Here is a 12828-nt window from a genome sequence, read left to right on the forward strand (position 1 = left end):
GCGGATTTGCAGTTTTATGGCTATAAAAAGCCAAAAAATATAATTTGGTCATTTCGGGGCGGTGACAATGGTTTCTTAGGCCGTATTTGATGTCCGGGACAAATATTAGGCGATTCCAGGACGGATCCATCCGGGCCCAAGGCGGGAGGCATGGGCTATAGCACACAAAAATTTGGGACTCGCGCGGATTTGCAGTTTTATGACTATAAAAAGCCAAAAAATATAATTTGGTCATTTCGGGGCGGTGGCAATGGTTTCTTAGGCCGTATTTGATGTCCGGGACAAATATTAGGCGCAAATGTCATCAATGCCAGATACACGGAGTTTTGATTCATTCTCCACCATCGAAATTGCACACAATGTCGGCACCATGGCCCTTCGTTGCTTGGGGCATGGATATCATTTGAATTCAACCAAATTTGTGCACGGTCTCTTTGTTAACCCGTTCATACCACATTTCGTCTATTTAAAATCAGATAATTAATCCATTTATAACAGTTGAGCGACCGTGCTAGAACCACAGAACTCGGGAATGCCTAACACCTTCTCCCGGGTTAACAAAATTCCTTACTTGGATTTTTTGGTTCGCGAACTGTTAAACAAAGTCATTCTTTTCCTCGATTCGGGATTCAACCGGTGACTTGGGACACCATAAATCTCCCAAGTGACGACTATGAATTTCTTAATAATAAATCTCGTGTCGGTTGTCCTTTAATTGGAAAAACTCCCTTGCTCACCTCTCGGGGTGCGTAAAAAGGAGGTATGACAGGTGTAACTAGGGTTTTGGTAGAGTACCCTCCAAGCTAGAGTTTTAGGTAGATTAGCCTTTAAGAAAACTCGATGGACTCTACTTGTATTATCTTAAATTTAGGATTTTGCCAAATTTTATATGGATTTGATCCAATAAAATTTGATGTCTATAAACAACTCTAAAAAGTTATTTTTTAAAATTTTCACTCAGATCAATCATAAAACTTCAAAAAATAACCCAAAATTATATTCATACCAAATACAACTCTAATTTCACTTTTTTTTTTTTTATAAAATTTTTACAATTCTTCTGTCCAAAAAAAATGCCCACAAAAAGTATTAAATTTTCACAAACTTAAGGACCAAAACTGATCGGTGTAGTATAAAGAACAACTTTGAACCTACCCCTCAAACATAAGGATCATTTTTGTCGTTTTCTCAAATCTCTCACTATACACCTGCCCCAGTACAGACCTCCCCACCCACCTCCTTTAAAATGCTTGAATTAACAAATTAAAGATTTTTGGCCATTGAAGTGACACTGTTTTCTTGATCTCCACTGAACTGTTCATAATCTCGCAAATGCCCAGTACCAAGTTCTTCTGATTTCGGGTAATTAATCTTAAGCTTGATATTGCTGTATATTTTGAGTAATTCTTTTATATCTTTTAGCTTGTGGGTATTATGAATTTCTGTTAATTTGATTAATGGGGTTTATTTTTCTGAGATTTTAAGGTTGTGGTAAGATGGGGTTTGGGGAAATGTAGTTGACATGTTGAAAAGTTGGTGTCAAAGATAAGATCTTTTTCATTGTTTCACTTTCTGTTTTTATTTTAAAGAGCTTCTTTTTCTTGTTTATACTAACATTTTTATTTGTATGACTTGCTTCTTATATAATGCTGGAAGTGGGAATTGGGGTTCGATTCTTGTTAGTGTGTCTCGCATTAGTTGAAGGAATATGTTGGTGTCTCGTTATATGGTATTGGAAAATGTTGACCTCATGAGCTAATTTTCGAGGTTGAGTTAGGTCCAAGCTCCAGAACCATATCCATCCTTGTTGTTGTATTTCACAATGTTGGGCCCCGTATCCGGTCTTGAGCATGTGGGGTTGTTAGAATGTCTCACATTGGTTGAAGGAATGAGATTTTGTCTCGTTATATAGTCTTGAACAGTCCTCAGCTCATAAGCTAGTTTTTCAGATTGAGTTAAGCTCAAGATCCGTCTTTCTTAACCATTTTGCGCTGGTTGGACTTAGAAACTATGTGTTTAATTGGGGATGGAATAAGAATTTTTTGAAGTTTTAAGTGGGAAAGTTCAAATTTTGAGAAACTTAGGGGACTAATTTGGTGGTATATTGAACTGATCTCTAACAATGCTAAAGATATGGTTGGATGAATTTTAGATTAGAAGGTGTGACCTTTTGTATGGTTAGCTTCTTATGATGGCCAATCCTTTGAACGTTATTTCTTTGGAAGTGTTATTGTGAGTTCAAATGCAAGATATGAGTTGTACCATTTGTTTCAGTTGCGTTTTCCCTTGTTTCCGGTATTCCCCTGTTTGGAATTTCTTTGAGCTCTTTTGCATGATTTACCATTAATGTTTGGTTTCTATATTATTAAATTTAGTAAATCAGCTAAATGTTTTTGATCTGATTCTTCCTTCTGTCCATTATTTTCAAGCCTGCTGCACATAACGGTTTAGTGGATCACCTCAACAGAAATTCAAGCCGTCTAGTGGATGGCTTGCATTTACAAATTAGCAAATCATGGGCAGCAGTCGATTTCCAAAGCGCTTTTTAATTGTAGTTTTGACCTTCATCTGCACTTCTGTCTGCTACATAGAGCGGGTGGGCTTTTCTATTGCGTATACTGCTGCTGCTGATGCTGCAGGAGTAAGTCAGACTAGCAAAGGTGTAATTCTGTCAACCTTTTTCTATGGATATGCGTGCTCACAAGTACCTGGTGGTTGGGCAGCTCAAAAAATTGGTGGACGGCGTGTCCTCCTCCTTTCTTTTCTCTTATGGTCTTTGACATGTGCTTTTGTACCACTTGACCCGAACCGAACGATGGTCCTGATAATAGCCCGCTTGCTCGTTGGTATGGCCCAAGGTTTCATTTTCCCGTCCATCCACACTGTCCTCGCACAGTGGGTACCACCACATGAAAGATCAAGATCTGTTTCCTTTACTACTTCTGGAATGTACTTAGGTGCAGCTACAGGAATGCTTATGCTTCCCAGTCTGGTGAAGTATAGGGGTCCTCAATCTGTGTTTCTTGCTGAAGCGGCTTTAGGTGCAATGTGGTCTCTTCTCTGGTTCTGTTATGCAGTTGATCCACCTCGTTCTGAGCATCCAAAAGCAACTGCTTCGGGCTTTGGGGAATCCCAGCTACCCACGAAAGGAAGTTCAAAGATGAAAGTAGAGAATGGAGTACATTCCACCAAAAGTCCAGCTATCCCATGGAAACGAATTGTCATGAGCTTACCAGTTTGGGCAATTGTTGTGAATTATTTCACCTTTGATTATGCTCTTTATATGCTCATGAACTGGCTTCCTACATACTTTGAATTGGGTCTCGAGATCAGCCTTCAAGAAATGGGGTTTTCCAAGATGATGCCCTACTTTAACATGTTTATATTCTCAAACATTGGTGGAGTGATTGCGGATCACTTGGTCACAAGGAGAATCTTGTCTATAACTAAAACCAGAAAGCTTTTAAACACAGTGGGTTTTGTTGTAGCTTCTCTTGCATTGATGGCTCTTCCTTACTTTAGAACATCTGGCGGGGCTCTATTTTGTTCCTCCGTGGCTCTTGGTTTCTTGGCGTTAGGAAGATCGGGGTTCGCAGTTAATTACATGGATATAGCTCCAAGGTATGCTGGAATTGTTATGGGAATTTCAAATACAGCTGGTACGTTAGCTGGCATCATTGGAGTTGATCTCACTGGTCGACTACTGGAAGCTGCTAAAGACGCTCAGTTGGATCTCACAAGTCCAGAAAGCTGGACAGCAGTGTTTTGCATTCCGGGATTGCTCTGCATTTTTAGTTCTTTTATTTTTCTAGCATTGTCAACAGGCGAGAGAATTTTCGACTAAGGCTTTCTGCATGTATATTGCGGTTTATCTTTCTTATTCTTTGAAGAAGCAGCTCAAGGAGGAAATATACATAGTCTAGGATTTGCAGTTCAAATTCGAAGGTTGTCGGAAATAGTAAGTAGCTATTGAGGTTGTTCTTACATTTTAACTTGAGTTCTTTGAAGCCTGCTGATTGCTGAAGTTTAATTCATAAGGTTCTATCTGCATATATTTGCAGCTTAATTGACTGAGTCTTAAATTATTTTCGAGCTGTGGTTCTTGAATGAGCTGTTGGCATTACATATATTGGTTATTTCTGGTAGCTAACACAATTTAACAGTAAATTTCAGATTTCTGTAGGGAAGAAGAAAGTATAGTCCTAAATGCCTAAGGACATGTTTTCATCACAGATCAATCAACTACGCGTCAATCCTAAACAAGTTTGGTTCATCTGTATGAAATACTCTATATTAGGGGTGGCATTTTGAGCCCAAACCCATTTGGCCCGCCCAACCATCCTAAGGTTGAGCCGGTCATTGCCCCGCCCATTTGTTGAATTCAACCCATTTTGACCCAAACCATCTTAGCTCATTTAAAGTTGGGCTGCTTTTTAGCCAAAATTGATCCATGAGTAATTTTGATGAGATATCTTAAAAATAATTCTTTTTTTATTTGATATGTTATATATGACCATAACAAAAGAAAAAAAGTCTTATTTGATAATTAAACAATTCATAAGAAAACGACACACATTAATTAAAGCTTGATAAGAGTTGGACAGGTTGGGCTATGGTTCAAATTTTAGCCTATCTTGACCCAACCCAAGTAACTTTTGGGCGGGTCATAACCTCCCCTTTTATTGACTCAGCCCATTTTTTACCCACCCAAAATCAGTCCAACCCGCCCATTTGATACCTCTACTCTATTCATTTCAGGTCTATTTCATTCAAAATACTCAACAATCTTCTTTCAAGACAAATAAAGGATTCTCAAAATGAAGACTAAAATAAATACTAGACAAGCATTTTTCATGATTAAAGGCTAGATACATAGCAGCTTCTCCTATCTAAACATAATATTGGAAGTTAACATATTTGATTTTATTGTCATCTGAAATAACATTAACCTTCCTGGCTACCACTCTGTCTATGATTGAATGTTGAAATACACAGTATAAGATTCATCTCTCAAGCTAAGTAATGGTGCCAAAACAAAGTTTCTCTTTGCCCCTTTTGCCACAAAACTAATAGGATGATATTCATTAATGCCATTTCCCAATTTAAAGCTTGCTGCCTGTTTGAAACCAGCATCCGAGGACTCCGAATTGCAGCTAAGTTTGACAGTTGAACTGGATTTGTAACCTACACCAGTATAAATGAAACAGCCTTTCTGTGATTCAGACTCAAGAGAAACTGTATCGTCTTTCCCGTCCAATCCAACAGTCAAACGGAACAAAGAACCACCCTCATCCGAGGAGGCAGCGATCCCAAGACTTTGTTCTTGCCCTTGATGAGATATGAACATTCCAGGGAAATCAAATGGCTCTAACATGACTTGATTTCCGATGTAATCTTTTCGTTCTGAAAGCTTAACAGACGACATGTTAAGTGAAATGAGTCTGAATGTAGCACTAACAGCAGCATCTGTTCCAGCTTCTGGGAACTTTTCCATTTGAATTGACTGATTGGAGTTAGTAAGAACAAATGTTGCATTAACAGATTCTTGCATAAGAGATATTAACTGAGAATTATAGTCGGCTGGAATGACAGTTATCACGTCCGAAAGATCAGTGATTGACTTTGTTTCAATGTCCCAATCACCACTAGAATGGCCAGCTAGAAGGTATGGACCGTAGAGAATTGCCTGAACAGATGCATACTCAGGCCGATCATCTGAAACATCATACGAGAATTCGTTAGCTGTTACAAAATCGAGAGATCTCTTCTCCACGCGAAACAGGTACATAGAAACTGATAGAACACCAGAAACAGTTAAAGAAGTACCTTTAATGGCCTCGGTTCTAAGACTCATAGGTAGCTCGAGAGTGATTTTATCGCCTTGGCCCCAGTTTTTAGTGATTGATAGGAAGTTACCTGCATCGACGAGTAGACCTTAAAACTTTTCCTTAAAAGATACTCTCTCCGTTTCACTTTGTTTGTCATAGTTTGACTTGACACAAAGTTTAAGAAAGAAACTACTCCCTCTGTTCCAATTTATGTGAACCTGTTTGACTGGGCACGAAGTTTAAGAAAAAATGAAGACTTTTGAAATTTGTGGTCCTAAACAAGTCAAAAAGAGGCCCAAAGTATTTGTGTGGTTATAAAGGCTTCTCATTAAGGGTACAATTGTAAGTTTAAGCTAAACTGTTTTCAAATTTAGAAAGAGATCTTTCTTTTTGGAACGGACCAAAAAGGAAATAGGTTCACGTAAACTGGAACGGAGGGAGTAAGACATTTAAAACCCGTGGTCTTAAATAAGTCATAGCATTTGTGTAGTTATAAAAACTTCTCACTAAAAAGATATTGAAAAGTGTCGTTCTTTTTGGAACAGACAGATAAGGAAATAGTACCAAACAAAGTGGAACAGAAGGAGTACCAACTATAGAAAAACTGATAACTAAGTAAAGAAAATGACTTGATGATAATGCAACAGCATCAGATGAAAGAAAATGTCACACCTGGTGTTGGTAGAGACAAATCCTTTCCATTTAAGGTTGCCTTTGCACCACTTGAATATGTCCAGCTTGGTATTCTCAAGTTCAATGTTGAAGATACACCAGTTGCCTGCTGAAAGAAACAATTATACAGAATATAATCTACTAACTATACCAAAAGACAGTACTCAAGGTAAAAAGCATGACAGATACATGCTATTTAGTCAAAAAAGGCAGCCTGTTGCACTAAGCTCCCGCTATGCACAGGGTTCGCGGAAGGGTCGGACCACAAGGGTCTATTGTACGCAGCCTTACCCTATATTTCTGTAAGAGGCTGTTTCTACGGCTCAATACTGTTACCTCCTGGTCACATTAACTCCCCTTCTTGCTATTTAGACAGCAAGTAGAAAATGAAATTTGGGGAGAAAACATAAATGCAATAATCTGAAGATATAGCATGATAAAATGAACGCGTACCCCGTTTGAAGATATGGTAATTGTCACTTGGAGGCGATTATCCCACGAAACAACAGGCTCGATTTTCTGATTCACCAATACCTGCCCGGACTTCCAACCAAGAGAGCTAGGTATATACTGGATAATGTAGAGGCTCGGCGTATTCCCTTTCTCTTCGAAATATATAGAATCTCCCAACTTGGAGAATGATTCAATTCCTACAGAGGGAAACAAGGTAAACCAACCATTATAGTTTGAGAAGATAACTTCTTTGCCAGAAAAAAAAGGGAAGGATTAAAACGTGAGGATCGATTCCAACACCTGTTCCATAGCAGCACCAGAAAGAATCGAACTGTGTTCCCCATCCGTGGTAGCTCCGAGCCTTAGAACCACCACGAAGAAGAGGAAGCATATATATCATAACTCCGGGATCTCTTCCCCTTTGTATGCTGAGTACACCATTTGTTAATGCGCGTTCATAATAATCAGCATATGCCATTTCTTTCGTCCATCTGAACAGGTGTCGGGAAACCTACACAGATATTTGAAAAAAGAAAAAAATTTCACTTACAACACTTAGTTCTTTGCCTATGAACAAATATAAACTGCAATAGAAGTACTTTAGTCCCTTTCTCTCTCTCATTTGTCCGAGGAAGGAAGAAATGAATTGATTAACTCGTATCCACTATTCCCCTACACAATGCAACAACAACAAACCCAGTGCAATCCCACAAGTGGGATCTGATGAGGATAGTGTGTACGCAGACCTTACCCCTGCCTTGAAGGTAGAGAGGCTGTTTCCGATAGACCCTCGGCTCACATTCCCCTACGCAATGCAAAAGAGAAAAACAAAGGCACAATATCTTATGACACACCTTCAACATGTTATAGGTTGTACATGATTCCTCATTTTCTGTTTGTAGTGTGCTTGCCAACCGCTTTGGATCTGACCTGTTCAGGATTGTACGAGAGAAGAAAGATATCAGCGAAAATGCTAAAGATGAGCTAATTTTGAGCATATAAGAAGTGTAGTTAATCAAACATGAAACAAAACTGATTTATCAATCAAGTTAAGTTTCTTAGATTGGCTCTTACCAAAACTCACCAACTGATGTCCCACCAGTCGCGTAGCTGTGGGAAGCATTAACGATATCCATAAAGTACGTCCCAATTTCCTGTCAAACAAAGTTCAATAACTTAAAAAGATCGATATTCCTGTCAAACAACTTGAAAAGCAAATCAATGTACCTTATATAGGGGATCCCCAGTAATTTCATAACGCAGTTGAGATCCAATAACAACCGGGATATGTGTATTGGCATGAAAACCAGATATATCATCAGCCTGTTTCAACAAAAGACATCAAAAATCGTAAAGAAAAGAATTATACATTATAATTTCCTGTTGCCATCATCTGTTGATTATAACACGTTCAATTACAGAAAAGGCAATGAGGATAAATACAAGAAACGACATTTCAGTGCGAGCAAATGAATCAGAAGTTGTGCAGAAGTGTGATTTGCACCTTTAAAGCTAATAGCCCTAGAAAGCAAGGTTTGTCAAATAGGTGAGCAAGCACTAAATGCTTTGAATTACCCTGCAAAACCATTAAAGGATAGGGTTAAACCAGAAGGATAAGAAAAGGTAAGTCAGTTCATTCGACATATTATACATACTGTTACACTATACAACTTATAGAGAACATCATTCATGCCACCAGTTTCTTCATTTAAAGATCGCCAGTGTCGTTCAATGGTATACTTTGATATCACATTCTGCACTCGATTGTAGAAGTATTCGGCCATCCAATTAGTCATTTTTAAAGCTTGATCGCTACCAGCTAACATATACTGGTCTAACAGACCTGCCAATATCTGTCAAGTCCAATGGAATAAGTCACTTATTTAAGAACAAAAACAGATTTAGAGACAAAACTTTTTAGCAAAATTAGTCTAGTTTACCTTGTGAATTGTGTAGTATGGTGCCCATACTGGTTTTATAGCTTCAAAACGGTCGAAAAGTTCAGAAGGGAAAGCAGATAGATAACCTGATCCCATTTTCTCTTGACAGTCAGAAAGTGCAGAAACAACAGCAGACATCTTCTGTTTGAGGCTGTCATTATGAGTGCTAGCCCACATCTGTGCCGAGGCGCTAAGGTAATGACCTTTTCAACATTCAACATCAGTACATAAATACATCATATCGTCGATACAAGCACATAATTGAATGAGTACAAATGCCAAAACCTTATCTTAAATGATCAGAAAATAAACATACTGAAAAACAAAAACATTGATAGTTTTTTCATGCTGCAGTATTCTGGTCACTAATCCAGTACTAAACATTGATAGTTTTTTCGTAATTGTTTCCTAAATCAGCAATCAAAAGGTCAGTAAGAGTGATTCTTTAACATATTAAAAAAAGATTCTTGTAAGTCATTCTACAAAATGTTGCTTTCAGGATATTTTGCCCTGACTCTCCGAAAATGTCACAGGGTGTGTGTCGGATCCTCCAAACATAGTATTTTTGATGGTCCGACACAGGTGCAATGGCATTTTGGAATAGTTTTAGGACATTGACAAAAAATAGTGACATTAACTTGAACTAATAAGTATTTGATGACCACATGATCAGTTATTGAGAATAAGTAATACAACTATGCCTCAATCGCAAGCAAGTGTGAGTCGACTATATGAATAAAAATTACTGAATATGCAGAAAGGTATAAAACAGGACTAACCAACAAAATGACCGCGAAGCTCGACATTTGGACCTTCCCAACCTCCATAAGGTTGACCAGGAGTATCCAAACCAGCTGTTTTCCTAAAACTCCATACCAAACTATCAACATCCAACAGCAACAAATACTCCAAATTAGTCTGCTGAGCTATTCCATGTATTGAATTTGGTTCTAATCTCACATCATTAAGTGAAACCTCATTCAATAAACCATCAATCCCTTTAACACCACCAGAATTCTTTATCTTTCTATACATCATCACCCAATCAAATTCTTCCTCCTCCTTCAACATCTTCCTAGGAAGCAAATTAGACCAGGCCGAATCATCGGTAGGGGTCAAATGGTAATGAGAATACATCTCTTCTTTCCAAGATTCATTCTTTGATGATAATAACTCATATCTGAGTGAATGTGATGATAATTGAGTTGGAATGTTAGTACATTCCTTACACATAACACCACCAAATAACAAAGCAAAAAACACCAACCCCAACATTTTCAAGAACATTAAAGACTTCATTTTGATCAAAATAATGAACTAAAAAAGATAGAAAACTATCAAGAAAAACTCATTATAAGCTCAAAATTCAAATAAAAAATGTACTTTTTAAAGAACATTAGAAGGAAAGAAAAAACATATCTTTATGTAGAATAAATAAGAGAGCAAAACCAACCCCACCAATTTATAGCAAACAATCAATAAAGAATGTTGACAATTGAACCAACTAAAATACCAAAGTCCCGTGAAAGGCAAGAATTGTTTTTCTTGTATAACAAAAATTATCCACAACTTATAGATATTTTTTTGTCACAAGTGAAAGCAAAAGCAACCAAAAACACAGTAAGCAGAAAAAACCAAGAAAATCAAAACCCCATTAAAATAAGATAACATAAGTACAAATAAAATGTTAACACCATAGTTTGGAACTACTTAGAAGTAAAATAAAGATTCAAGAAAAAGACAACAAAAGAAGAAGAAAGAATGGAGTTTAAGTTAAGAATGAATGATTTGTCTTTCACTACAAATCAAAATATTCATACCTATGACATAAACAAGAGATATTTATATACGTAAATACACAACACACACACACACACACACACACACACACACACATATATATATATATATATATATATATATATATATATATATATATATATATATATATACACACACACAAATGTAGGATAAGGTATTATTTTTTAAAAAATGGAGATAAGGAGATATAGACAGAAGAGAATCACGGATGTGTTATTTATCTTTGGAAGGTTGTTTAAAGTTAACTCAGAAAATGGTGCCAAGATTTTCTCACAAATTTTAGTTTTCAAATATGGACATGCACAGCACAAAGAGAGAAAATTAGAATGGATTATTATATATATGATAACTAAAAATTCTTAATTACTAATTTACTATATATATGTTTATCCTAAGTTGGATTCACTATTCACAAATTGTTATCAAAATAGCTAATACAGTGTAATTTCCCACTCAAAAACTTAACATTGAGTTTAGTTTTTGTGTACTATTCGCAGTATAATCACACTTCTCTATAATAACATTCTTATGTAACAGTCATTCACTATAAAAGCTAAAAAAATTTCGAAACTGATTTTTATATTATGTTATAATATATATCCTCTACAATATCGTCTCACCATAGCAGCCAAAAAATATGAGAACAATTGAACAAATGATGCTGTTATAGAGAAGTTTGACTGTATATAGCTTCATTTAACGCATAGCAAACCTAATATGGTAACTTGTGAAATAAAATAATAATTTGCGATCACTAGTAAACTACACTGATAGAGTAATAAGCCTTTAATTACGAACATATGCAACATAGACTCGATAATTCAACTGAAAAATATTAAATTTTCAGCTCATAATTTTAATAAATGCAATAGGTTCGACGGTAAGAATTTTAAAGATTGAATCCATTAAATTTAAAAGTTGAATCACATTAGTGTATAACTTAATTCCGTATCCTATGGTATTTGCCTTTATATAAAAGGCTTGAAAAAACAAGAGATGTTTGACGTTTATCTTTTGCTTCGCTTTGAATTATCGTTTATTTTTTAGTTGAGAAATAATAGGAGATGTATGTTTATTTATTTTTCTGTTGGGGTTATGGTGGGTAGGAATTTTTGGCATTATTTTGAGAATTATTATATGGTATCTTGTGATTTGTGAATTGGACTAAAGTGATCACCCGTGATTTTGCATATTCCAATTTCGAGGCAGCTTCACTGCACCCTCCCCCCACCCCACCCCCCTCTCGGGGAATATGGGCAAAGAAAAAGTAAGGTAACTTTTAACAAAAAGGCAGTTCGGTGCATAACGTATCTCGTGTTTATGCAGGGTCCGAAGAAAGGCAACACCCCAAGAGAGTGCAATGTAGGTATTAGTAGCTGATTTCACGGCTCGAACCCGTGATCTATAGGTCACACGAAGACAACTTTTAATAAATTCTAAAATTAAAATATATTGTAATAAATCGAGGCAAATGCGGAATTTTATAAATTAAAAATACTGTAACATATCGAGGCAAATCCAGAAATTTAATTCTAAATGATATTACGTTAATATATAACTCCATTCGGTCCAAAATAAGTAATTTTTTGATATTTTTTTTATGGTCCAAAATAAATGATTTTTCCAGATTTTAAGAATGAATTAATTATTGTTCCCTACGTTGTCTTTGGAGTAAATAGTGTTCGAGTATGTGTTAAGAGTGTTTATGTGAAGAGATAGTAACTGTTAAAATGATTAATTTTGTTGCTAATTAATGTTAAAAAATAAATTTTTTGATCTGTATGAAAACAACTAAAAAACCACTTATTTTGGACAGAAGAGAATAATATTTTGTGTCACAAAGGTAGACAGCTTCGTAGCACTCCCTCTCTCTTAAATGTGAGGTAACAATTAATAAATGCTATAATTAAAATAATACTCTAACAAATCGAGATAAATCCGGAATTTTAAATCAGTAAGTGAATGACATTTCCTCATAAATTATTATTTTATATCACCAAGGTGTAGATTTAGTGTTTATTTTTTTAATTCAAAATCGTTCAGCTACAAAGGCAGATTCGGGATTTAAATTTTATGAGTTTATATCAACTATTTATTGTAATTTTAGTAAATTT

General features: G+C 36.1%; 2 protein-coding genes across 3 annotated transcripts; one reads left to right on the forward strand and one right to left on the reverse strand.

Annotated features, from left to right (window-relative positions):
- The first annotated feature begins 1164 nt into the window (after positions 1 to 1164).
- On the forward strand, positions 1165 to 4066 carry LOC104218524 (probable anion transporter 5). Its single transcript, XM_009769047.2, has 2 exons — positions 1165 to 1362; positions 2430 to 4066. Exon 2 carries the CDS (start codon positions 2516 to 2518, stop codon positions 3842 to 3844), a length of 1329 nt encoding a protein of 442 aa, XP_009767349.1. The 5' UTR covers positions 1165 to 1362; positions 2430 to 2515; the 3' UTR covers positions 3845 to 4066.
- A 743-nt stretch (positions 4067 to 4809) lies between these two features.
- Positions 4810 to 10312, reverse strand: LOC104218533 (uncharacterized). Of its 2 annotated transcripts, none has more exons than XM_009769065.2 (12): positions 9673 to 10312; positions 8894 to 9096; positions 8609 to 8806; positions 8458 to 8529; positions 8181 to 8276; positions 8028 to 8107; positions 7808 to 7883; positions 7254 to 7464; positions 6954 to 7150; positions 6501 to 6606; positions 5827 to 5916; positions 4810 to 5715 (listed from the first exon to the last, which is right to left on the reverse strand). In XM_009769065.2, exons 1-12 carry the CDS (start codon positions 10190 to 10192, stop codon positions 4970 to 4972), a joined length of 2595 nt encoding a protein of 864 aa, XP_009767367.1. In that variant the 5' UTR covers positions 10193 to 10312; the 3' UTR covers positions 4810 to 4969. The 2 variants fall into 2 exon arrangements, with proteins under 2 accessions (XP_009767367.1, XP_009767360.1); XM_009769058.2 differs by having other exon boundaries at positions 6501 to 6609.
- Positions 10313 to 12828: the final 2516 nt, after the last annotated feature.

The sequence above is a fragment of the Nicotiana sylvestris genome, chromosome 10 (genome assembly GCF_000393655.2).
Source record: "Nicotiana sylvestris chromosome 10, ASM39365v2, whole genome shotgun sequence".
NCBI classification, from domain to species: domain Eukaryota; kingdom Viridiplantae; phylum Streptophyta; class Magnoliopsida; order Solanales; family Solanaceae; genus Nicotiana; species Nicotiana sylvestris.

Coding starts and splice junctions, on each gene's coding strand:
- LOC104218524 (XM_009769047.2), top strand. CDS start 2,516: ATGGGCAGCAGTCGATTTCCAAAGCGCTTTTTAATTGTAGTTTTGACC.
- LOC104218533 (XM_009769058.2), bottom strand. CDS start 10,192: ATGAAGTCTTTAATGTTCTTGAAAATGTTGGGGTTGGTGTTTTTTGCT. Junction 7,884..8,027: donor ACATCAGTTGGTGAGTTTTG/GTAAGAGCCAAT, acceptor AATCCTGAACAG/GTCAGATCCAAAGCGGTTGG. Junction 7,151..7,253: donor CTGGTGCTGCTATGGAACAG/GTGTTGGAATCG, acceptor TTCCCTCTGTAG/GAATTGAATCATTCTCCAAG.